The sequence below is a fragment of the Boleophthalmus pectinirostris genome, unplaced genomic scaffold (assembly GCF_026225935.1).
Source record: "Boleophthalmus pectinirostris isolate CB_2022bp ecotype Guang Dong unplaced genomic scaffold, ASM2622593v1 HiC_scaffold_14, whole genome shotgun sequence".
Lineage (NCBI taxonomy): Eukaryota > Metazoa > Chordata > Actinopteri > Gobiiformes > Gobiidae > Boleophthalmus > Boleophthalmus pectinirostris.
Window position 1 is genome coordinate 35,591,969 of NW_026571047.1, and position 25,000 is coordinate 35,616,968.

Sequence of the window (25,000 nt, forward strand, 5' to 3'; positions counted from 1 at the left end):
CGACTCGTGTTTGTCTTTTCATTTTTCTTTCAATCCGCGTCACTCTTTCTGTTTTATTTTGATCAACCTTCACAAACCAGGACGCGCCAGGGTTTTATTTTGAAAATCTGCCCCTCTCCTCTTCATCCTCTTCATCATCATATCGGTGGAATAATATCGGTAAATGACGCCTCGTGCCTCGTGCCACTTCAGAGCTGCGCGTGCATCAGAGTGAGACGTCTGTGACCCTGCGCATGCGCTCTGACCTCCCGCAGCTCGTGTCCGCGGAGACGATCTGCGCGCTCTCGCATCAGCCATCCGCACGCGCGCTCCGGAACCGGGTCCGAACCAGGCTCCGGACCAGCCCCGCGTCTGAGCCGAACCTCCGGACCCCGCACCGACTCGCGCGCACAGACCCGCACACAGACCCGCGCGCACGGAGCCGCGGCCGGGGACACGCGCCTGAGCCGGACACGCGGAGCCGGAGCACCGAGGGTCTGTGAGCTCCGCGGCCGGGGACAGCGCGCCTCCCCCGGGCAGAGGAGTCGCATGCGGCCGCTGACGGAGCCGCGGCGCGTGGAGCTCGGACAGGTGCTGGGACAGGTGCTGGGCAGGTGCTGGGGCAGGTGCAGGTGCTGGGGCAGGTGCTGGGGCAGGTGCTGGGGCAGGTGAGTTCCCGGAGGTTCTGTCGCGTTGCTTTTGTCAGATCTTTTCTTTGGTCACACAAAACGCGCACTTTTCTTTTTCACGCTCAAAACAAAACAGTTTCCACGCGGGATTCTGCGCGTGGCTTCGCGCCGCGTCGCGCCGCGTCCACGAAGCGAACTCCAATAAAAAACATTTCTTATTGTGACCAAACTCCGCTGACCGTGCGTGAGATTTACGCCACAGAACTGTGAGCGTCTCTGTTGTTTTTGGGAACTTTTGACTCATGATTTTGTCACTTGTCGTGTGAAGAATTTTCCTCGATGCCCGAATTGGTGAAAATGTTTTTGAGAACGAAAATGACGCGAGTTTATTGACAAGAGACGCGTGTTTTTTGCACTGGGGCGAGTCCGTGTTTTGTGGCTGGAGGTTTTGGCGCAGACGGTTGGTTTAGTTTCATTCCATTCTGTTATTACTAAAGTCTTTTCTTATTTAAAATTTTCTTTCATATTATTTTTTCTTATTTCTTAGTAAATATTTTTTTTGTCTTTTCTTATTTTTTCTTGTTATTATGATTGTTTTTTTGTTTTGTTTTTTTTATTATTTTTGTATTTATTATTTAGAATTTTTAAAATTATTTTGTGTATAATTTAGTTTTATTTCTTGAGTCTTTTGTGTTTCTGGGTAAATGTTTTGAGCCTGTGCTGCGTCGCAAACTGCGGCGTGCATCCGTCCGTGGAGCAGCGGCGGGTTGTTGGTTCTGTGCTGTTGTGTCCTTGAGCAGCGCACTTCCCTCTCCTCACCGTGGAGTTTACACAGAGAGTCTGACTGAACCAGTCCGTCTGAACCTGGACTTGGTCTGACCTGAAACGCTGCATTCCTCTGCACTTTCACTTCACAAACACCGACCAACCAGAGCGCAGGACCAGAGCCCAGCGGCCAATCAGAGCGAGCGGCACAGGTTTGGCCCATGAGTCACGGTGAAGGTGTGACATCACGAGAGACGCCGACGTCACGGGCGGCACTGAACAAACCAAACCGTTTATTTATGTTTGTGATCTGGTTTACAGAACCGGATCACAATTTACAGAAAAAACACAACTCAGACCTGAGACCTGGTTCAGTCCTGGTTCAGTCCTGGTCCTGGTGTAGTCCTGGTGTAGTCCTGGTGTAGTCCTGGTTCAGTCCTGGTTCAGTCCTGGTTCAGTCCTGGTTCAGTCCTGGTTCAGTCCTGGTGTAGTCCTGGTTCAGTCCTGGTTCAGTCCTGGTGTAGTCCTGGTGTAGTCCTGGTTCAGTCCTGGTTCAGTCCTGGTTCAGTCCTGGTTCAGTCCTGGTTTAGTCCTGGTGTAGTCCTGGTTAGTCCTGGTGTAGTCCTGGTGTAGTCCTGGTTCAGTTCTGGTTTAGTCCTGGTTCAGTCCTGGTTCAGTCCTGGTTTAGTCCTGGTTCAGTCCTGGTTCAGTCCTGGTCAGTCCTGGTGTAGTCCTGGTTCAGTCCTGGTTCAGTCCTGGTTCAGTCCTGGTGTAGTCCTGGTTCAGTCCTGGTGTAGTCCTGGTGTAGTCCTGGTGTAGTCCTGGTTCTGTTAGTCCTGGTGTAGTCCTGGTTTAGTCCTGGTTCAGTCCTGGTTCAGTCCTGGTTCAGTCCTGGTTCAGTTCTGGTTTAGTCATGTTTTGTTCTGACTCATTCGGTTCATCTGCTGTTTTTGTTTTCACAGTGAAGCATGATGGGAAACTGAGTCTCGATGGACCAAGAAATCTCCCTCCTCTCACTGGTACGACAGGTGCCCTCCCCCCGTGTGTGACAGGTGCCCTCCCCCCGTGTGTGACACCGTGTGTGACAGGTGCCCTCCCCCCGTGTGTGTGACAGGTGCCCTCCCCCCGTGTGTGACAGGTGCCCTCAGGTCCCCCCGTGTGTGTCGTGTGTCAGTGTGTGTCAGGTGCCCCCAGTGTCTCCCCCCGTGTGTGTGTGTCAGTGTGTGTCATCGTGTGTCGTGTGTCAGGTCCCTCCCGTGTGTCAGTGTGTGTCAGGTCCCTCTCCGTGTGTCAGTGTGTGTCAGGTCCCTCTCGTGTGTCAGTGTGTGTCAGTGTGTGTCAGGTCCCTCTCGTGTGTCAGTGTGTGTCAGGTCCCTCTCGTGTGTCAGTGTGTGTCAGGTCCCTCTCGTGTGTCAGTGTGTGTCAGGTCCCTCTCGTGTGTCAGTGTGTGTCAGGTCCCTCCCGTGTCTTGAATAAAAAGTGCAGAGGGACAGAGCACAGATTCTCCTGAAAGAACAAACGCTTCATTCAGAGAAACGAGAGAAACGAGAGACCAGCATGAGAAACAGAAGAGAGAATGGTGGTTCAGTGGTGTAGGAGAGAAAGGTTTCAGGTGGTGAGGAGGAGAAACAGGTGGTGAAGAGGTGGTGAGGTGGTGAGGTTCAGGTGGTGAAGGTTCAGGTGGTGAGTTCAGGTGGTGAAGGTTCAGGTGGTGAGGTTCAGGTGGTGAGGTTCAGGTGGTGTAGTTCAGGTGGTGAGGTTCAGTGACAGGTGGTGAAGGTTCAGGTGGTGAAGGTTCAGGTGGTAGGTTCAGTGGTGAAGGTTCAGGTGTTCAGTGGTGAAGGTTCAGGTGGTGTAGGTTCAGGTGGTGAGGTTCAGGTGTAGGTTCAGGTGGTGAAGGTTCAGGTGGTGTAGGTTCAGGTGGTGTAGGTTCAGGTGGTGGTTCAGGTGTGTAGGTTCAGGTTCAGGTGGGGCGGGTTCAGGGGTCAGGTTCAGGTGGGGTTCAGGGGTTCAGGTGGGGGTTCAGGTTCAGGTGGGGCGGGTTCAGGTGGGGCGGGTTCAGGTGGTGCGGGTTCAGTGGGGCGGGTTCAGGTGGGGCGGGTTCAGGTGGGGCGGGTTCAGGTGTAGTTGTAGTTGTAGGTGGTGTTGGTGACCTGTTCCTGATGACGTTGTTTCTCCGCTTGCGGCGCAGAGGAAGTTGGCGGCGGAGCCTCAGTACTCGGACGTGACGCTGCCGCCGGTGGAGCGGGTTCGCGCTCTGGGCAGGATGGGGCGGGGCGTCCAGGTGGAGGCGGAGCTTTCTCCTCACCTGTACCTGCGCTGGGGGCGGGACATGGAGCGCATGGCCTCGGTCTACCACCAGGAGGAGCAGCTGGAGAACGCCTACGTGCTCTACAACAAGTTCATCACGTAAGACGCCCCCCGACCGCAGGCTCACCGGACCGGGACCCACCCAGACCAGGTCTAGACCGGACCGGGACCCACCCAGACCAGGTCTAGACCGGACCGGGACCCAACCGGACCCACAGGCCGGGACCAACCCAGACCCACAGACCAGGACCAGACCAGGTCTAGACCAGACCAGGACCCACCCAGACCCACAGACCAGGACCAGACCAGGACCCACCCAGACTGGGTCTAGACCGGGAAAGGACCCACAGTCTAGACCGGCGCTAGACCAGGTTTAGACCAGGCCAGGATCCACTCAGACCCACGGTCAAGACCCATGAGCTAGACCGGGTTTAGTCCTGGTTTAGTCCTGGTTTAGTCCTGGTTTAGTCCTGGTTTAGACCTGGTTTAGTCCTGGTTTAGTCCTGGTTTTGTCCTGGTTTAGACCTGGTTTAGTCGTGTTGGTTTTATGTTGGTCATTCATTATAATATCTCACGTGGTCTCATTAGCATATTCATGAGCTCATTTGCATATGTAAATCCAGTGACTCGTTTGTTTTCAGTTTGTTCGTGGAGAAACTTCCTCTGCACCGAGATTATCACGAGTGCAGCTCCAGCCCCGAGAAGGTCTACATCATGAAGGTACGGCCAATCAGGAGAGAGTACGCACACGCAGCAGCCAATCAGGAGAGAGCACCCACACACACACGCACCGGCCAATCAGGAGAGAGAGCACGCACACACACCGGCCAATCAGAGTGTCAGATGTAAACTCTCGTTTCGTTTTTTTGTCAGAAACTTCAGGAGGTGGCGTTTCCTCGACGAGACGAACTCAAGAAAAAACTGGAGGAAAAATACAACAAAGAATATTCAGACTACCTCAACAAGGTACTACTACTACTACTACTACTACTACTACTGCGAATACTACTTAAATAAAGGTTAAATTAATAAAAAGTTTAACATTCTAAATCCTCTCTGTCTGTGTCATGTGACTCGTCAGAGCCAATCAGCAGCGGAGGGGCATGACGAGCAGCAGCAGCGAGCCTCCCCATTGGCCGCTGACCCCGGCTCGCTCCTATTGGCCGAGGGCTCGATGGGGCGGGGCCAGTGGCTGGAGCAGGAGCGGCGGCGCGTCGATGACATCAGGAGGCGCCAGATCGAATCGGAGCAGTTCATTCGTTTCGAAGAACAATTGAGGAGGCAGGAGCGGGCCAATCAGAGAGAGGAAGGGGCGGGGCCACAGGAGCCGGCCAATCACAGGGAAGAACAACAGGTACACGGTCTAAAATGTGGCGTTACACACTGTGACATGACACATTGGCCGTCACAGTGTGTGGAATCACAGTGTGTAGCATCACAATGTGTACGTGTCCCAGTGTGTGTGTCCCAGTGTGTGTGTCACCCTGGGCCCGTGTCACCCTGGGCCCGTGTCACCCTGGGCCCGTCACCCTGGGCTCGGGGTTGATCTGTGGGTTTGGTTCTGACGTCCACTCGCTGCGTTGTCGTATTTTTCCTCCAGGTGGCGCTCAGAGACTCAGATGTGACGGACGGCTCCTGTCTGTCCCAGCAGCCAATCAGAGCCAGCGAACAGCCAGAGGGGGCGGGGCTTAACAGGACCAGAGCAGCTCCTGTCCAATCAGCTGCTGTCCTCGCTGCGGTTCACTGTGAGTCCTGGTTTAGTCCTTGTTAAGTCCTGGTCTGGTCCTGGTCTGGTCTTGGTCTGGTCCTGGTCTGGTCCTGGTCTGGTCCTGGTCTGGTCCTGGTCTGGTCTTGGTCTGGTCTGGTCCTGGTCTGGTCTTGGTCTTGGTCTGGTCCTGGTCTGGTCCTGGTCTGGTCTTGGTTTGGTCTTGGTTCGGTCCTGTTCTGATGTGGGTGCGTTTGTTTTCAGCTCTGGACGGGTTGAGGCGGGTGGTGCTTCCCAGAGATTTGTCATTGAGGTTTCTGCGTTTGGCTGAGTCCAACACGAACCGCGGTCTGGAGACGTGCGGCGTGCTCTGCGGACGCCTGGTGAGACCACGCCCACTCACACACCTGTGTGTGTATGCGTGTGTGTGTATATTTGTGTCTGTGTGTGTGTGTATATTTGTGTGTGTGTGTGTCTGTTTGTGTGTGTGTATATTTTTGTGTGGGTGTGTCTGTGCGTGCGTGTTTGTGTGTGTGTGTCTGTGTGTGTGTGTGTGTGTATATGTGGGTGTCTGTGTGTGTGTGTGTGTGTGTGTGTATGTGTGTGTGTGTGTCTGTGTGTGTGTGTGTGTGTCTGTGTGTGTGTGTGTGTCTGTGTGTGTGTGTGTGTGTGTGTGTGTGTGTGTGTGTGTGTGTGTGTGTGTGTGTGTGTGTGTGTGTGTGTGTGGTGTCTGTGTGTATATGTGTGTGTGTGTGTGTGTGTGTGTGTGGGAGGGCATCTGATGTTTGTGTTTGTGTTTCAGTGTCGTGAGGAGCTTCTCGTTTCTCATGTCGTCGTCCCAAAACAAACGTCAGGTCCAGATTTCTGTGACATGGAGAACGTGGAGGAACTGTTCTGCTTCCAGGACCAACAGAACCTCCTGACGCTGGGCTGGATCCATGTACGGGAGGCACCTGACGCACCTGACGCACCTGACGCACCTGACGCACCTGACACACCTGACACACACAGGGGAGGCACCTGACGCACCTGACGCACCTGACACACACGGGGATGGCACCTGACACACACGGGGGCGGCACCTGACACACACGGGGACGGCACCTGACACACAAGGGGACGGCACCTGACACACACGGGGACGGCACCTGACGCACCTGATTCACCTGACGCATCTTACACACCTGACACACAGGGAGGGCACCTGACGCACCTGACACACACGGGGAGGGCACCTGACACACACGGGGAGGGCACCTGACACACACACGGGGAGGGCACCTGACACACACACGGGAGGGCACCTGACACACACACGGGAGGGCACCTGACACACACACGGGGAGGGCACCTGACACACACGGGGAGGGCACCTGACACACACACGGGGAGGGCACCTGACACACACACGGGGGGCACCTGACACACACACGGGGAGGGCACCTGACACACGGGGAGGGCACCTGACACACACACGGGGACACCTGACACACGGGGAGGGCACCTGACACACGGGGAGGGCACCTGACACACGGGGAGGGCACCTGACACACGGGGAGGGCACCTGACACACGGGGAGGGCACCTGACACACGGGGAGGGCACCTGACACACAGGGAGGGCAGCTGACGCACCTGACACACACACGGGGAGGGCACCTGACACACTGGAGGATGTTGTTTTTATTTTTCGTCCGTTTCCCTCCCACTCACCACTTCACACTTTCACTGAGTCACGTCTCCATGGCGACCGGAGATACGGTCTCCACGGCAACGGGACAAAGAGGGAACTGTGAGAGAGAGAGAGAGCGAGAGGACTCACTCTGAGCACAAACACACATGGGTCCTGGTCCAGTCCTGGTCCAGTCCTGGTTCAGTCCTGGTCCAGTCCTGGTCCAGTCCTGGTTCAGTCCTGGTTCAGTCCTGGTTCAGTCCTGGTTCAGTCCTGGTCCAGTCCTGGTCCAGTCCTGGTCCAGTCCTGGTTCAGTCCTGGTCCAGTCCTGGTTCAGTCCTGGTCTCTGTTTCAGACTCATCCCACTCAGACGGCGTTCCTCTCGTCTGTAGATCTTCACACTCACTGCTCGTTTCAGCTCATGCTCCCGGAGGCCATCGCCGTGGTGTGTGCGCCCCGACACCAAGAGTGAGTACCCCCGCAGAGTACCCCGCAGAGTACCCCGCAGAGTACCCCGCAGAGTACCCCGCAGAGTACCCCGGCAGAGTACCCCGGCAGAGTACCCCGGCAGAGTACCCCGGCAGAGTACCGCGAACACTACCCAACAGAGTACCCCAAAATTCCTCTGTTCCCTTTGTCATAGTAAAAGTACTTGTGTTGTGTATTTGTCGTAGTAAAAGTACTTGTGTTGTGTATTTGTCGTAGTAAAAGTACTTGTGTTGTGTATTTGTCGTAGTAAAAGTACTTGTGTTGTGTATTTGTCGTAGTAAAAGTACTTGTGTTGTGTATTTGTCGTAGTAAAAGTACTTGTGTTGTGTATTTGTCGTAGTAAAAGTACTTGTGTTGTGTATTTGTCATAGTAAAAGTACTTGTGTTGTGTATTTGTCGTAGTTGTGGCGTCTTCAGACTCACTGGTCCTGGGATCTCTGAAGTTTCTCGATGTCGACTCAAAGGGTTCCACCCCCACTCCAGAGACCCGCCCCTTTTCTCAGTGAGTACCGCCCCTAACCCCGCCCCCTCATCAATAACCCCCCCCCTCGTCATATAACCCCGGCCACTCACCCCTAACCCCGCCTACTCAACCCCATGTGTTTCACTCTCAGGTGTGTGTAAATGTGTTTCACTCTCAGGTGTGTGTAAATGTGTTCACTTCAGGTGTGTGTAATGTGTTTTCACTCTCAGGTGTGTGTAAATGTGTTTCACTCTCGGGTGTGTGTAAATGTGTGTTCCCTCGGTGTGTGTAAATGTGTTTCACTCTCAGGTGTGTGTAAATGTGTTTCCTCTCGGTGTGTGTAAATGTGTTTCACCTCAGGTGTGTGTAAATGTGTTTCACTCTCAGTGTCTGTGTAAATGTGTTTCTCTCTCAGTGTGTGTAAATGTGTTTCACTCTCAGGTGTGTGTAATGTGTTTCACTCTCACTCTCAGGTGTGTGTAAATGTGTTTCACTCTCAGGTGTGTGTAAATGTGTTTCACTCTCAGGTGTGTGTAAATGTGTTTCACTCTCACTCTCGGGTGTGTGTAAATGTGTTTCTCTCTCGGTGTGTGTAATGTGTTTCTCTCTCAGGTGTGTGTAAATGTGTTCACTCTCAGGTGTGTGTAAATGTGTTTCACTTCAGGTGTGTGTAAATGTGTTTCTCTCTCAGGTGTGTGTAAATGTGTTTCTCTCTCGGGTGTGTGTAATGTGTTCTCTCTCGGGTGTGTGTAAATGTGTTTCTCTCTCGGGTGTGTGTAAATGTTTCTCTCTCGGTGTGTGTAAATGTGTTTCTTCTCGGTGTGTGTAAATGTGTTTCACTCTCAGGTGTGTGTAAATGTGTTTCACTCTCAGGTGTGTGTAAATGTGTTCTCGTGTGTGTAAATGTGTTTCTCTCAGGTGTGTGTAAATGTTTTCTCTCTCGGTGTGTGTAAATGTGTTTCACTCTCAGGTGTGTGTAAATGTGTTTCTCTCTCAGGTGTGTGTAAATGTGTTTCACTCTCAGGTGTGTGTAAATGTGTTTCTCTCTCAGGTGTGTGTAAATGTGTTTCTCTCTCGGGTGTGTGTAAATGTGTTTCTCTCTCAGGTGTGTGTAAATGTGTTTCTCTCTCAGGTGTGTGTAAATGTGTTTCACTCTCAGGTGTGTGTAAATGTGTTTCACTCTCAGGTGTGTGTAAATGTGTTTCTCTCTCAGGTGTGTGTAAATGTGTTTTCTCTTTCATGTGTAAATGTGTTTCTCTCTCAGGTGTGTGTAAATGTGTTTCTCTCTCAGGTGTGTGTAAATGTGTGTGTGTGTTTCTCTCTCAGGTGTGTGTAAATGTGTTTCTCTCTCAGGTGTGTGTAAATGTGTTTCTCTCTCAGGTGTGTGTAAATGTGTTTCTCTCTCAGGTGTGTGTAAATGTGTTTCTCTCTCAGGTGTGTAAACACGTGCTGTTGAGGGATTGTGCAGTGACGCTGTTGGACCTCAGGTGACACACAGGGGGCGCTCTTTGCTCCACTGAGCCGCCTCCTCCTCCTCCTCTTCACCCGGATCTCACCTGGACCAGACCTGGACTCAGACTTAATTTATTTAATCCTGTTTTAGTCCTGTTTTAGTCTTGTTTTAGTCCTGGTTTAGTCCTGGTCTGGGCGTCCTGCCCGTGGGGAACAGCAGGTGGCGCTGTGTGTTACTTGAGCTTTGTCTTTGTTTAAATTTGAATTTGTGATTTTGTGAAATTGACACGTGTCATTTTTAATAAACGTTTTTGTGATTTCAGTTTTTTCTTGGATTTTTCTTTCACAAACTTGAGGGACTAAAGAGACCAGGACGTACCGCTCCAGAACACGACACGACTGTCATGATGAAACTGATAAAGACCTGGTTCAGTCCTGGTTTAGTCCTGGTTTCAGTCCTGGTTTAGTCCTGGTTTAGTCCTGGTTTAGTCCTGGTTTAGTCCTGGTTCAGTCCTGGTTTAATTCACACACGACACACGAGTCAAGTCCAGATTTTTTTTAATTTCCAATTTAAATGAATCACATTTTTTTCTCATTAAAGTAAAAATATTAAAATGATAACGAGAGATTCCTCTGAATGTTTTTATGAATTACACTTTACACGTTTTCATGTTTTAACACTGTTCAGAGCTCACGTCACACGTCACACGTCACACGTCACATGTCACACGTCTCACGTCACACTTCACACTTTGGTCTCAGGCAAAAGAAAAGTTTCACTGAATTAAAATAAAAATTGGAATCAAAATGTGATATGAAAAGTTGACAAAATTTTTCTCTTTAAGATCATTAAAATCATCTTTGTTTTGGAATTGGAAGTTTTGATAAGTTTTAATTTAGTTTCAAATTTCAAATAAAAGTGAGATTTAAACGTGGGCTGATGTTAAACTCCGCCCCGTTTCTCCCACAGACTTTTCCAAAAACACAAATCTAACAAAGGTTTTAAAACTCAGCTGTTTATAAAGTTTCTTCAGCAGATTCGAAATAAATAAAAATACGCCGGTGATTTTGAACTTTCAGAGACTTTTTTATTTTTCATAAAGTCTGTGGGAAACACGAGCAGGACGTTCACTTCAGACGTTCTCCACAGGAAACTCGGAACATTCTAAACTCCAAAAGGAAGTTCTTAAAAAGTGACAAACCCCAGAGTCAAAACTGTAAACTCTGAGACCAAAATATTCACAGTTTAAGGAAAATAAAACAAACATTTCTTTAAAATAAAAACACTTTCAAAGAGTAAACAGGAAACAGAATTATCAATTACAGAATTTGAGCCAATCACAGGCTGCACACATCCTTCAAAATAAAAGACTATTGAAAATATTCTGTGAAATTTGGGTCCAATGAAAGCACCACCGACCCGACCCGACTGGACCCGACTGGACCCGACCTGACTGAAAACCATCAAACTCAAACCTGAAACCTCAGACCTCAGATTATTTTATAAACAAAGTTGAATTTCTCACTTTTAATTTTGAAAAAAGCTATTTGAATTATTTTTATTCTCAATTTTTGTTGATGAAATTTTATGTGAAAATTTTCAAAGTGTTTAAAATTCAATAAAATAAATAAATAAAATCACCTTTTAAATATTCAGCATAAATATTTCCAAGCCTCAAATTCAACCGTCAAAATTCAGAGTGAAAAAAAATCTGAATTTGAGGGTTTGGAAATATTTGTGCTGAATATTTAAAAGGTCATTTTCTTTTATTTTGAATTTGAATTTTGAGCACTAATTGAAAAAAAAAATACTTAAAATTTCAGCAGTTAAAATTCAGAATAAAAATATTTCAAACCTATTTTTTTGTTTTTCAGAGTTAAAAAATTCAAAGTGAGAAATTCAGCGAGATTTAAAATTCAAAATGTGATGGAACAGATTGTGGACCCGAACACGACCTGATTTCACTGGAAAAAACGGGATTCACTTCTGAACGTCACAAATGATGAAAAATCTAGGGAAATTTGGAAAATGAAAACGTCTCGGACACAAAAGTGACGGAGCGACGCCGGTTTAAAAACATTTACAGTTTTGTTTTATGTGATTTGTTCCTTTTAAAAAGAGAAAAATCATTTTTTAAAAACTCAACGGTTTGAACAAAGGAAAAGAAAAAACAAACAAACAGCTCAACACGAGTCTGAGGTTAGAAAACTGGGCACATTAGAGGTCAGAGGAGGGTCAGAGGTCACAGTCAGAGGTCACAGGAGGGTCACAGGAGGATCAGAGGTCACAGACAGGGGTCAGAGGTCACAGGAGGGTCAGAGGTCACAGGAGGAGGTCAGAGGTCACAGGAGGAGGAGTCAGAGGTCACAGGAGGAGGTCAGAGGTCACAGGTAGAGGGGTCAGAGGTCACAGGTAGAGGGGGTCAGAGGTCACAGGTAGAGGGGTCAGAGGTCACAGGAGGAGGTCAGGGGTCACAGCTGGAGGGGTCAGAGGTCAGAGGAGGAGGTCAGGGGTCAGAGGTCACAGGAGGGTCGCCGGGCGCAGAGTGAAGGCGGTGTATCCGTCGTAGGAGGCGTAGGTCAGGTCTTGACTCAGGGTCGGTTTAAGAGACGCCAACGAAGCCGCCGCCGCCGCCAGAGGGTACGCCGCCAGACCTGAGACGCACGGAGACACACGAGGACACAAGGAGACACACACGAGGACACAAGGAGACACACACGAGGACACAAGGAGACACACGGAGACACACGAGGACACAGAGACACACGAAAACTCTGAGTGTCTTTTAACATCATTGTGAGACAGAAGAGTCCAGCTCCAGATGAGGCTCATGGATGTCGGCAGATACAACAACAGAGAGCCAATCAGGAGCCAGGACAGTGAACAGTCACACTTTTTATGTTCAGATCCTGAACATGAGCGGGTCAAAGGTCAGAGGTCAGAGTGAGGAGCCTGACCATGGATCTATTAAAATAACAGGACACAGTGTTGCTGCTTGTTTCTGCCTCCAGTTGACGTAGAGACTCTCACTGGTTTTACAGCGGAAAAAGTCTCCTGGGCCGAGAAGATTTTACTCGTAGAGCACGATGTAACCACAAAATCACAAACTGCTCGTGTTCGTCTGACAGGGACCTACAACTTTCAAACATGTTGGATTTTGTGGTGATTTTTACCTATTTTTAGATCATACACTTTTTCTCAGCTCAAAATCCTTCTTTTGTCTTAAAAAACTCTTTATAATCGTTCGCTCTGCTCCTCTCACTCTGATTGGTCAAAATGATCACGTGATACACGAGTCCACGCTCCGTGCGTGCGTCTGCGTGCGCCCGCGGGAGAAAAGACTCTACTGCACATGCTCGGTCGGCCCACAGACACCGGAAGAACCTCGCCGGGCTAAAGGCGAATCTGGGATCATGAAACATTGAGCTCGGCCCGTTGACTTGAATGGGCGGCCATTTTGGAACCTGGGGGCTTGAGCCTGACAGCAGCAGGTGCAGAGGGCGGGGTCAAAGGTCATAGAGAAGGGTCACGAATCAACACACAAACTGAACTGGAGCCAGAGTCCATGGAGCCCAAACACGACCATGAACACTTCCTGTGTGAACGAGGCGTCAGTGAGTCACACACGTCCACAGACACGTCCAGGAGACAGAGGAGAGTGTCAGGTGAGACAGGTGAGACAGGTGAGACAGGTGAGACAGGTGAGACAGGTGAGTGTCAGGTGAGACAGGTGAGAGAGGTGAGACAGGTGAGTGTCAGGTGAGTCAGGTGAGACAGGTGAGACAGGTGAGACAGGTGAGACAGGTGAGACAGGTGAGACAGGTGAGTGTCAGGTGAGAGTGTCAGGTGCAGTAAACTAAAGGTTCAGTGCTGGTTTAGACCTGATTTAGTCCTGGTTCAGTCCTGGTTTAGTCCTGGTTTAGTCCTGGTTTAGTCCTGGTTTAGTCCTGGTTTAGTTCTGGTTAGTCCTGGTTTAGTCCTGGTTTAGTCCTGGTTTAGTTCTGGTTTGTGGAGTTGATCTCAAACCAAAACTGAGGAGGAGAAACATCTGACGAGACGTTTGGAGACGTTTTTGTGTTTTGTGTCACGTTTGGGTTTGTGGGCGGAGTCAGTCTGTGTCCCTCCTGTCACTGCTCCTGTCACTGCACCTGTCACTGCTCCTGTCACTACACCTGTCACTGCTCCTGTCACTACCCCTGTCACTGGTCCTGTCACTGCACCTGTCACTACACCTGTCACTGCTCCTGTCACTACCCCTGTCACTGCACCTGTCATATACACCTGTCACTGCTCCTGTCACTACCCCTGTCACTACACCTGTCACTGCACCTAACACTACACCTGTCACTGCTCCTGTCACTGCTCCTGTCACTACACCTGTCACTGCTTCGTCACTGCTCCTGTCACTGCTCCTGTCACTGCACTGTCACTACCTGTCACTGCTCACCTGTCACTGCTGTCCTGCACCTGTCACTACCCCTGTCACTGCACCTAACACTACACCTGTCACTGCTTCTGTCACTGCACCTGTCACTGCACCTACACTACACCTGTCACTCTGCACTTCACTGCACTACTCACCTGTCACTGCTTCTGTCACTGCACCTGTCACTGCACCTAACACTACACCTGTCACTGCTTCTGTCACTGCACCTGTCACTGCTCCTGTCATATACACCTGTCATTGCACATCATTGCACCTGTCAGAGTACCTACCACTACACCTGTCACTGCTCCTGTCACTGTGCTTGTCACTGCACCTGCCAAATGCTTCACCTAAACTAGACCAGGACTGAACCAGGACTGAACCAGGACTAAACCAGGACTGAACCAGGACTGAACCAGGACTGAACCAGGACTAAACCAGGACTGAACCAGGACTGAACCAGGACTGAACCAGGACTGAACCAGGACTAACCCAGGTCTTGTGTGGATGTGGTGCAGAGGAGTTAGTTCATACGGACCTCACTCACCTGTGTAGGTCAGGGCACCAGGGCTGATGGTCCCAGAGACCGGTCCAGAGATGGTCCCAGGAACCAGACCCGGGCCAGCCCCCGGCCCGGACCCGGATCCCAAGGCCTGGTCCGGGATCTCGGCCAGACCCAGAGCGCTCAGAGTGTGTTCGGCCGCGTGGACTCGAGCCTCCTCCACCGACGAAGACAATTTAGACGGAGTCACGGTGTGTCTGAAACACAGAGACCAGGACTAGACCGGGACTAGACCAGGACTGGACCAGGACTGGACCAGGACTAGACCAGGACTGGACCAGGACTGGACCAGGACTGGACCAGGACTGGACCAGGACTAACAGGACCAGGACTGACCAGGACTGACCAGGACTGACCAGGACAGGACTGGACCAGGACTATAACAGGACTGGACCAGGACTGGACCAGGACTGGACCAGGACTGGACCAGGACTATAACAGGACTGGACCAGGACTGGACCAGGACTGGACCAGGACTATAACAGGACTGGACCAGGACTGGACCAGGACTGGACCAGGACTGGACCAGGACTGAAGTATGTACATCTTCCCCGTGTGGTTGTGTCTCCTCCTCTTAGTGTGGAGGTTTTGGGCGGAGTGCGTTGCTCACAGGCTGGGGCAGTGCTCAGTGGTGTGTGTGATTGTGGAGGCTGTAGATTGTTTGTGGTTGTGGGTGGAGGTGTAGTTGCAGGTGGAGTGCGTTGCTCACAGGCTGGGGCAGTGCTCGGCCAGCGCGGGGATGGTCACTTTGTAGAGGAACAGTTGTCTTTGGTCTGGAGTCTGAGCCGAGTGAAGTTCAAACACCGGAGAACCCCAACCGTTCTTCTGACACAAGTCCTCGAGAACCTGCAAGAACCAGACCAGGACTCAACCAAGACCACACCAGGACCAGGACCAGACCAGGACTCAACAGGACCAGACCAGGACCAGGACCAAACCAGGACCAGGACTGAACCCGGACCAGACCAGAATTAAACCAAGACTAAATCCAGTCTAAATAGAACCAAACCTGGTCTAGACTAAATCTAAACTGGTCTAAACCTGGTCTAAACTCAGACTAAACCCGGTTTAAACTGGTCTAAACCCGGTCTAAACCCGGTCTAAACCCAGACTAAACCCTGTCTAAACAGGTCTAAAGTCGGTCTAAAGCCGGTCTACAGGACTGACCTGTGTGGGGGTCTTGCCGGTCTTCAGGGGGGTCAGCTCCATGCCCGGGAGGAGGTCGAACAGTTTCTCCTGGTTTTGTTTTGGCTCCATTTTGTAGGCGGGGTTAGATGAGACCCCGCCCCCCACTCTGCCGGTAAGCCCGCCCCCTGCGAGGTAAGCCGCGCCCCCTGTGATGTAAGCCCCGCCCCTGGGCAGCCCGCGCACGCCGGCGGCCCCTACAGGTACACTCATGTAAACGTCTACAGAGAACACGCCAATCATCAGGATCACAGCCAATCAGAGCACAGATCAGACACCGCTGTCACCGGGCCTCAGCCAATCAGAGCGCAGAGCCTCTCAGTCAATCAGAGCACAGATCAGTTACGGCTGTCACCGGGCCTCAGCCAATCACAGCAACTGACATAAACTCACGTTTATGTCAATCCAACGTTTAGGTTCAAACTTTCAAATCAGATCAGACCTGTTCCTCAAACTGTTCCTCAGACTGTTCCTCAGACTGTTCTCCTCAGACTGTTCCTCAGACTGTTCCTCAAACTGTTCTCCTCAGACTGTTCCTCAGACTGTTCCTCAAACTGTTCTCCTCAGACTGTTCCTCAGACTGTTCCTCAGACTGTTCCTCAGACTGTTCCTCAGACTGTTTCTCTGTTCCTCAGACTGTTCCTCAGACTTCCTCAGACTGTTCCTCAGACTGTTCCTCAGACTGTTCCTCAGACTGTTCCTCTGTTCCTCAGACTGTTTCCTCAGACTGTTCCTCAGACTGTTCCTCAGACTGTTCCTCAGACTGTTCCTCAGACTGTTCCTCAGACTGTTCTCCTCAGACTGTTCCTCAGACTGTTCCTCAGATTGTTCCTCAGACTGTTCCTCAGACTGTTCCTCAGACTGTTCCTCAGACTGTTTCCTCAGACTGTTCTCTCTCCTCAGACTGTTCCTCAGACTGTTCTCCTCAGACTGTTCCTCAGACTGTTCTCAGATTGTTCCTCAGACTGTTCCTCAGACTGTTCCTCAGACTCCTCAGACTGTTCCTCAGACTGTTCTCCTCAGACTGTTCCTCAGACTGTTCCTCAAACTGTTCCTCAGATTGTTCCTCAGACTGTTCCTCAGACTGTTCCTCAGACTTTTCCTCAGACTGTTCCTCAGACTGTTCTCCTCAGACTGTTCTCCTCAGACTGTTCCTCAGACTGTTCCTCAGACTGTTCCTCAGACTGTTCAGACTGTTCCTCAGACTGTTCCTCAGACTGTTCCTCAGATCAGACTGTTCCTCAGACTGTTCCTCAGACTGTTTCCTCAGACTGTTCTCCTCAGACTGTTCCTCAGACTGTTCCTCAGACTGTTCCTCAGACTGTTCCTCAGACTGTTCCTCAGACTGTTCCTCAGACTGTTCTCCTCAGACTGTTCCTCAGACTGTTCCTCAGATTGTTCCTCAGACTGTTCCTCAGACTGTTCCTCAGACTGTTCCTCAGACTGTTCCTCAGACTGTTCTCCTCAGACTGTTCCTCAGACTGTTCCTCAGACTGTTCCTCAGACTGTTCCTCAGACTGTTCCTCAGACTGTTCTCCTCAGACTGTTCCTCAGACTGTTCTCCTCAGACTGTTCCTCAGACTGTTCCTCAAACTGTTCCTCAGATTGTTCCTCAGACTGTTCCTCAGACTGTTCCTCAGACTGTTCCTCAAACTGTTCCTCAGACTGTTCCTCAGACTGTTCTCCTCAGACTGTTCCTCAGACTGTTCCTCAGACTGTTCTCCTCAAACTGTTCCTCAAACTGTTCCTCAGACTGTTCCTCAAACTGTTCCTCAAACTGTTCCTCAGACTGTTCCTCAGACTGTTCTCCTCAAACTGTTCCTCAGACTGTTCCTCAGACTGTTCTCCTCAGACTGTTCCTCAGACTGTTCCTCAAACTGTTCTCCTCAGACTGTTCCTCAGACTGTTCCTCAGACTGTTCTCCTCAGACTGTTCCTCAGACTGTTCCTCAGACTGTTCCTCAGACTGTTCCTCAGACTGTTCTCCTCAGATGTATCTCCATGTTCTAGTCATTTCTTCTCTCTGAATTTTATTTGGACTGATTCATGTTTGAGGAAGTTTTAATCCCTGATTTTTCAGACTCCATTTTGTGGCTCTCGCTTCACCAGGAAACTGTGACACTGTTGTCATTTTGGTCCAAATGTAAAAAACACTCTGCTCTAGTGCAGCAGGAGGAGGGACCACAGCCTGGTCTAGTCCTGGTCTAGTCCTGGTCTAGTCCTGGTCTAGTCCTGGTCTAGTCCTTTGGGTAAAATGCGATTTCAAGTCACAAGTGACAGTGTTCAAACACGACCTCAGTCGTCATCATCACGTCTCTGCTCACAGGACCAGACCAGACCAGGACCAGACCAGGACCAGACCAGGACTAGACTAGGTCTACATCAGGACTCTCCTCTCACAGATTCATGGTTTGAGTCCCGGTGACAGAGGCTCAGGACAAACACCAGGTTTATATGACACAAAAAGAACTCCATCAACAACAAGTACTACAAGTACTACAAGTACTGAAGTAAACATGAAGTACTGCAGTTGTACGTCTCTCTCTCCAAACTTCATCTTATGGTTTAAAATCTTTTCACCTGAAACACTCAGATCAGGACCAGGACTAAAGCTTCAGTGTTTTTCTCCAGACAGAAGAGGCTGAGTCAGTTTTAGTTAAACCTGTTCAGATGTTTTGCTGGGAGGTTCTGGAGTTGTTGATGGAGTCCTGTGTTTTTGTTTTTTGTGATTGTGTATTTCATTTTCACAATTTTAGATTGAGGTTCTGATTCTGGTTCTAGACCCGGACTAGACCGGGTTTCAGACTCACCTCGGACCGACGGCGTCCGGACGAGGCCCCGCCCACACATCGGCGTCTTGGGGAGGCGGAGCTGAGCAGGGATGGCGTAGGCCTGAGGAGCGTAGAACACAGGAGCCCCCAGGTACGCCATCGACGGATCGTAGACCTGTGCAAGACCCGGGTCAGACCAAGACCTGGACCTGGACCAACACCTGGACCAGGACCAAGACCAAGACCTGGACCTGGACCAAGACCAACACCAGGACATGGACCTGGACCTGGATGTGGTTGCAGTACCTGTCCCAGAGCGTAGGGGGCGTAGTCCGGCTGCAGTGCGGCTCCTCGTCCTCCCGTCCCTCTGGTGTATCTCACATAACTGTCCTTGTCCACAGGTTTGGCCAAAGTCACTTCGATCGGAGAACCTTCGATCACCTGGAACACAGAGGGACGAGTCTAACACCTGAGAGTGGGAGGAGTCTAACACCTGAGAGTGGGAGGAGTCTAACACCTGAGAGTGGGAGGAGACTAACACCTGATAGTGGGAGGAGACTAACACCTGAGAGTGGGAGGAGACTAACACCTGAGAGTGGGAGGAGATTAACACCTGAGAGTGGGAGGAGTCTAACACCTGAGAGTGGGAGGAGTCTAACACCTGAGAGTGGGAGGAGTCTAACACCTGAGAGTGGGAGGAGACTAACACCTGAGAGTGGGAGGAGACTAACACCTGAGAGTGGGAGGAGTCTAACACCTGAGAGTGGGAGGAGACTAACACCTGAGAGTGGGAGGAGTCTAACACCTGAGAGTGGGAGGAGTCTAACACCTGAGAGTGGGAGGAGACTAACACCTGAGAGTGGGAGGAGTCTAACACCTGAGAGTGGGAGGAGTCAGGTGTGAAGTGCCCATATAGTGGGTGGGGGTGGGGGGCACAGGGGGAGAGGCTTGTCCAGGTCAGGATTCGCAGTGCCGAGGCTCAGGTCGCCCTGAAGTGTTTGAGCTCAGTCAGCCGAGACTTCAGATCCTCAGGATGGATCACCCCCACGAGAGGAACTTTAACCTCCTCAGGGACTTCAGGGTGATGGACGAGTCTGAGTCTCCAGCCTCGACTTCCTCCTCAGAAGATGTGGTGGTGGGATTGAGGAGATCCTCAAAGTTTTCCTTCCACCGCAGGACAACGTCCCCAGTCGAGGTCTTCAGTTCTCCCCCCGCTCTGTAAACAGTGTTGGTGAAGAACTGCTTCCTCCTCCTGAGGCGCCGGACACTTTGACAGAATCTCTTTGAGGTGTCCGATAGTCCTCCTCCATGTCCTCCTCCATGTCCTCCTCCATGTCCTCCTCCATGTCTTCCTCCATGTCCTCCTCCATGTCTTCCTCCATGTCCTCCTCCATGTCCTCCATGTCCTCCTCCATGTCCTCCTCCATGTCCTCCATGTCTTCCTCCATGTCCTCCTCCATGTCTTCCTCCATGTCCTCCTCCATGTCCTCCATGTCCTCCTCCATGTCCTCCTCCATGTCCTCCTCCATGTCCTCCTCCATGTCTCCTCCATTCCTCCTCCATGTCCTCCATGTCCTCCTCCATGTCTCCTCCATGTCTCCTCCATGTCCTCCATGTCCTCCATGTCCTCCTCCATGTCTCCTCCATGTCTCCTCCATGTCCTCCATGTCTCCTCCATGTCCTCCTCCATGTCCTCCATGTCCTCCTCCATGTCCTCCATGTCCTCCATGTCCTCCATGTCTTCCTCCATGTCTCCTCCATGTCTCCTCCATGTCTTCCTCCATGTCTCCTCCATGTCTCCTCCATGTCTCCTCCATGTCTCTCTTCCTCCATGTCCTCCTCCATGTTCCTCCATTCCTCCATGTCCTCCTCCATGTCCTCCATGTCTCCATGTCCTCCTCCATGTCCTCCTCCATGTCCATGTCTTCCTCCATGTCTTCCTCCATGTCTTCCTCCATGTCTTCCTCCATGTCTTCCTCCATGTCCTCCTCCATGTCCTCCTCCATGTCCATGTAGTAATTGTCGTATTTATAGAATTTGTAGTAGTATTTGCAGTAGAAGTATTTGGAGTAGTATTGGGAGTACTTGCAGTATTTGTAATAGTAGTAGTAGTAGTAGTAGTAGTAGTAGTATTTGCAGTACCTTCCCGTGCAGTTGTTTCATGGCGTTGAGAGCGTCGTCTCTGTGAGTGAAGTGAACAAAAGCATAATCACGAATTTTCTTCACCCGCTCCACACAACCTGAAACACAAACGCACAAAATCACACACACACACACACAACCTGAAACACAAACGCACAAAATCACACACACACAACCTGAAACACAAACGCACAAAATCACACACACACACACACACAACCTGAAACACAAACGCACAAAATCACACACACACACACACAACCTGAAACACAAACGCACAAAATCACACACACACACACACACACACACAACCTGAAACACAAACGCACAAAATCACACACAAACACACAACCTGAAACACAAACGCACAAAATCACAAACACACACACAACCTGAAACACAAACGCACAAAATCACACACACACACACACACACACACACACAACCTGAAACACAAACGCACAAAATCACACACAAACACACAACCTGAAACACAAACGCACAAAATCACACACACACACACACACACAACCTGAAACACAAACGCACAAAATCACACACAAACACACAACCTGAAACACAAACGCACAAAATCACACACACACACACACACACACAACCTGAAACACAAACGCACAAAATCACACACAAACACACAACCTGAAACACAAACGCACAAAATCACACACACACACACACAACCTGAAACACAAACGCACAAAATCACACACACACACACAACCTGAAACACAAACACACACACACAAATCACACACACATAGTGTTGTTATGTGCATTTGTGTATTGTTGTTGTGTTTCTGTTGTGTGTTGTTGTGTGTTGTTGTGTTGTTGTGTGTTGTTGTGTTGTCGTTGTGTGTTGTTGTGTTGTTGTTGTGTGTTGTTGTGTGTTGTTGTGTTGTTGTCGTTGTGTTGTCGTTGTGTTGTTGTGTTGTTGTGTTGTTGTGTTGTGTGTTGTGTGTTGTGTATTTGTTGTGACCTGGGTTGATGGCGTTGAATTCCTTCTGGATGGTTTCTTCGCTCGTCTGGTTGTGTTGTTGTGTTGTGTGTTGTTGTGTTGTTGTGTTGTCGTTGTGTTGTTGTGTTGTGTGTTGTTGTGTTGTGTGTTGTGTATTTGTTGTGACCTGGGTTGATGGCGTTGAATTCCTTCTGGATGGTTTCTTCGCTCGTCTGGTTGTGTTGTTGTGTTGCTGTTGTGTTGTTGTGTTGCTGTTGTGTGTTGTTGTGTTGTCGTTGTGTTGTTGTGTTGTGTGTTGTGTATTTGTTGTGACCTGGGTTGATGGCGTTGAATTCCTTCTGGATGGTTTCTTCGCTCGTCTGGAGCATCAGGTTTCTCACGTACAGGATTTTCACCGTCGCCATCGTTTCCTCGTCAACCTCCACCTCAGGCTCCGCCCAGTCCACGGCGATGGCGTGACCCCACAGCTGGATCCTTCCTGCGGACCAGAACCAGGACTGAAACAGGACCAGAACCAGGACCAGGACTAGGACCAGGACTAGGACTAAACCAGGACTAAACCAGGATTAAACCAGAACTAAACCAGGACTATAGGAGGTACAGAGTGGGTCTGGTACCTGGCAGTAGTTTCCTTCGGGCCATGGCGGCTGCTCGGTGACTCTGATATTCGACGAAGGCGAAGCCGCGGTTCTTGGTCTTGTCGGCGGCACTCGGGTAAACGATGACATCACTCACGCCCTCTGTGACCTTTGACATTTCGCTCAGGATCTCGTCTCGACGTTTACACTTTGGGATCCCACCCACGAACAGACGACAGTTATCCACGCTCGCACACACGCCCAGGAGACGCCCGGGCCTGAACACAACCAGAACCAGAACCAAGACTCAAGACCAGAACCAAGACTCAAGACCAGAACCAGAACCAGAACCACAGCTGAACCAGGACTGGACCAAGACTGGGCCAGAACTAGACTGGGACTGGACCGGGGTAGTGGAGGAGGTGGGTGGAGGTGGGTGGAGGACACAGGTGGAGGTGGAGGACACAGGTGGAGGACACAGGTGGAGGTGGAGGACACAGGTGGAGGACACAGGTGGAGGTGAAGGACACAGGTGGAGGTGGAGGACACAGGTGGAGGAGGCTCTGACCTGATCTCGTGGTTGTTCAGGTGTTTCATGGCGTTCTTCGCCTCCTGGCGGCTGCTGAACGTCACGAAGGCGTAACCGCGATTGTTCCCGTTAAAGTCCATCATCATCCTCACCTCGTAGATCTGCCCGAACTGAGACCAGGACCAGGACCGAGACCAGGACCGGGACCGAGACCAGGACCGAGACCAGGACCGGGACCGAGACCAGGACCGAGACCAGGACCGAGACCAGGACCGAGACCAAGACCGGGACCAAGAGCAGAGACAAGACCAGAGACCGTTTCAAGTTAGTTGACTGGCTGAGTATCAGTAGTAGTAGCAGTATTAAAAGCAGTAGTCGTAGTAGTAGTCGTAGTAGTAGTCGTAGTACTCGCAGCACTCGTAGTACTTCACCTTCTCACACAGAGGGACCAGCTCATCTTCAAAAAGATCTCGGGGCAATTTTCCCACAAAAATCTCGGAGCCTCGCTCAGGAGGAGGACCGTCCCAGTTTGGAGGAGGCCCCCCGTACCTCCTCTGCCCGTTCTCCTGTACACAAGTACACAAAGTACACACAGTACTGTCAAAAAGTACACACACAGTACACACAGTAAACACTGTAAAAGTGTTGAGAGTTTCTCTGGTTGTTTGTCATTGGAAAATCTGCATAAAACTGTGACCATTTAAAAATACTGCAAATACAAATACTACTACTCACTCCTCCTCACCTGCCAGGGAGCACCTGTCTCTCACCTGCCAGGGAGCACCTGTCTCTCACATGCCAGGGAGCACCTGTCTCTCACATGTCAGTGGAACACCTGTCTCTCACCTGTCAGAGAAGCACCTGTCTCACCTGCCAGAGGGAGCACTTATCTCACCTGTTGGGGGAGCACCTGTCTCACCTGTCGGAGAAGCACCTGTCTCACCTGTTGGGGGAGCACCTGTCTCACCTGTCAGAGGGAGCACTTGTCTCACCTGTTGGGGGAGCACCTGTCTCACCTGTCGGAGAAGCACCTGTCTCACCTGTCGGAGAAGCACCTGTCTCACCTGTCAGAGGGAGCACTTGTCTCACCTGTTGGGGGAGCACCTGTCTCACCTGTTGGGGAGCACCTGTCTCTCACCTGTCGGAGGGCGTAGCCGGTTCGTTGCATCAGGGCCCGTAGCCCCGCCTCCCTCTGCGTCCCTGTCAGCCCGTCTGCTTTCTGATTGGACTCCATTAGAAGTGATTGACAGTTCAGTTTCAATCAGGGAAATTAATGATGCTCTCTGTAATTAAACAAACACGAATATGTAAATGAGATGTAAATATTAAAGCCCGACCGATATGGATTTTGCTGTGGCCGATATGAAACCGATATAATGGGAGTTGGAGCTGCCGATACAATCGCCGATATATTTAGTGTTGTAAAAATTCACTGTAAATCTTGAATTGTTTAAAAAACTTAGGTTTGGCTCTAGTGGATTTTAAATTGGGTTTATTTAGGCAACATTTATTGTTATTCTGCCTCTTTACATCATATTTACAGACAGTAGGTTGGCTTAATGGCATTTTTGCATCACATTCTAGACACTAGTGATGGGTATTCCAGTTCTTTTTAGAGAACTGGCTCTTTTGGCTCGGCTCACTAAAAGCAGCTGGTTCTTTTGGCTCCCAAGCGACTCTTCAGATTGTTTTGTTGCAAACAGGACTAAACCAGAACTGAACCAGGACTGAAAAAGGACTAAACCAGGACTAAAACGGATCTAAACCATGTGTAAAACAGGACTAAACCAGAACTGAACCAGGACTGAGTGTCGAGACTCGGTCTCTGTCTCTCTCCGTCTCTCGAGCCCAAGATTAGTCCTGGTTTATTTATTTTATGCTGAACTGCAGCCAAATATGCACGTTTTTTTTATCCTATGCACACGCAGATTTCTGAAAGTTTTGTTTTCAGCCGCTGCTGCTGTCAGACTACCACGAGTCTGCACGCGGCGTAAAGAGAAAAAAAGTGAGAGAAAGAGAAAACACGGCTCCCAATAAGGAGCCGGATCTAAGAGCCGCTTCGTTCACGACCGACCATCACTACGAGCTAGCAAAGAAACTAGCGCTATTAGCCTTTAGCCGTAAATGCTGCACGCCGCAGTAATTAATTATATGCGCAAGTATCATCATTCACACGTCTATTCAGTCCAGTAACAAATATACGAACAATACAGTCACTTTACAATAGACCAACAGAAAACAGTTTATGTGCAGGAGCTACAGCAGCTAATCGCTAACTAATGAGAAAAAACTAAAACTAGCTTCAAAGTCGACATGTTTCCATCCCTCAGCCTCACACAGGCTCCTCCCACATCACAAGTCTGAACTAA

General features: G+C 50.3%; 2 protein-coding genes across 3 annotated transcripts in view; one reads left to right on the plus strand and one right to left on the minus strand.

The window, feature by feature from the left end:
• The first annotated feature begins 197 nt into the window (after positions 1-197).
• stambpl1 (STAM binding protein-like 1) lies at positions 198-9,784 on the plus strand. Of its 2 annotated transcripts, none has more exons than XM_055149992.1 (12): positions 198-570; positions 2,336-2,392; positions 3,565-3,782; positions 4,325-4,403; positions 4,557-4,649; positions 4,765-5,037; positions 5,284-5,428; positions 5,653-5,771; positions 6,191-6,328; positions 7,414-7,526; positions 7,950-8,049; positions 9,445-9,784. In XM_055149992.1, the coding sequence occupies exons 2-12, from the start codon at positions 2,363-2,365 to the stop codon at positions 9,499-9,501; spliced, it is 1,365 nt and encodes a 454-aa protein (XP_055005967.1). In that variant the 5' UTR covers positions 198-570; positions 2,336-2,362; the 3' UTR covers positions 9,502-9,784. The 2 variants fall into 2 exon arrangements, with proteins under 2 accessions (XP_055005967.1, XP_055005968.1); XM_055149993.1 differs by lacking the exon at positions 198-570 and adding an exon at positions 656-1,068.
• A 1,451-nt stretch (positions 9,785-11,235) lies between these two features.
• The window catches only part of a1cf (apobec1 complementation factor), a 17,876-nt gene continuing 4,111 nt past the window's right edge, over positions 11,236-25,000 (minus strand). Inside the window, exons 2-13 of the mRNA XM_055149999.1 lie at positions 23,770-23,914; positions 23,063-23,197; positions 22,671-22,801; positions 22,142-22,380; positions 21,838-22,002; positions 20,549-20,646; positions 18,713-18,847; positions 18,446-18,581; positions 15,619-15,857; positions 15,161-15,297; positions 14,437-14,648; positions 11,236-12,117 (exon numbers count right to left, since the gene is read on the minus strand). Coding sequence (XP_055005974.1) covers positions 11,984-12,117; positions 14,437-14,648; positions 15,161-15,297; positions 15,619-15,857; positions 18,446-18,581; positions 18,713-18,847; positions 20,549-20,646; positions 21,838-22,002; positions 22,142-22,380; positions 22,671-22,801; positions 23,063-23,197; positions 23,770-23,865 — 1,857 coding nt within the window. The 5' untranslated portion in view covers positions 23,866-23,914 and the 3' untranslated portion in view covers positions 11,236-11,983. The remainder of the gene's footprint in view (positions 12,118-14,436; positions 14,649-15,160; positions 15,298-15,618; positions 15,858-18,445; positions 18,582-18,712; positions 18,848-20,548; positions 20,647-21,837; positions 22,003-22,141; positions 22,381-22,670; positions 22,802-23,062; positions 23,198-23,769; positions 23,915-25,000) is intronic.

What these genes read in the sequence shown, in the direction of transcription:
- stambpl1 (XM_055149992.1), top strand. Translation starts at nt 2,363, where the DNA reads ATGGACCAAGAAATCTCCCTCCTCTCACTG. An exon ending in CTCTACAACAAGTTCATCAC is followed by an intron (nt 3,783 to 4,324) that starts GTAAGACGCCCC and finishes GTTTGTTTTCAG; the next exon opens with TTTGTTCGTGGAGAAACTTC. An exon ending in ATTCAGACTACCTCAACAAG is followed by an intron (nt 4,650 to 4,764) that starts GTACTACTACTA and finishes GTGACTCGTCAG; the next exon opens with AGCCAATCAGCAGCGGAGGG.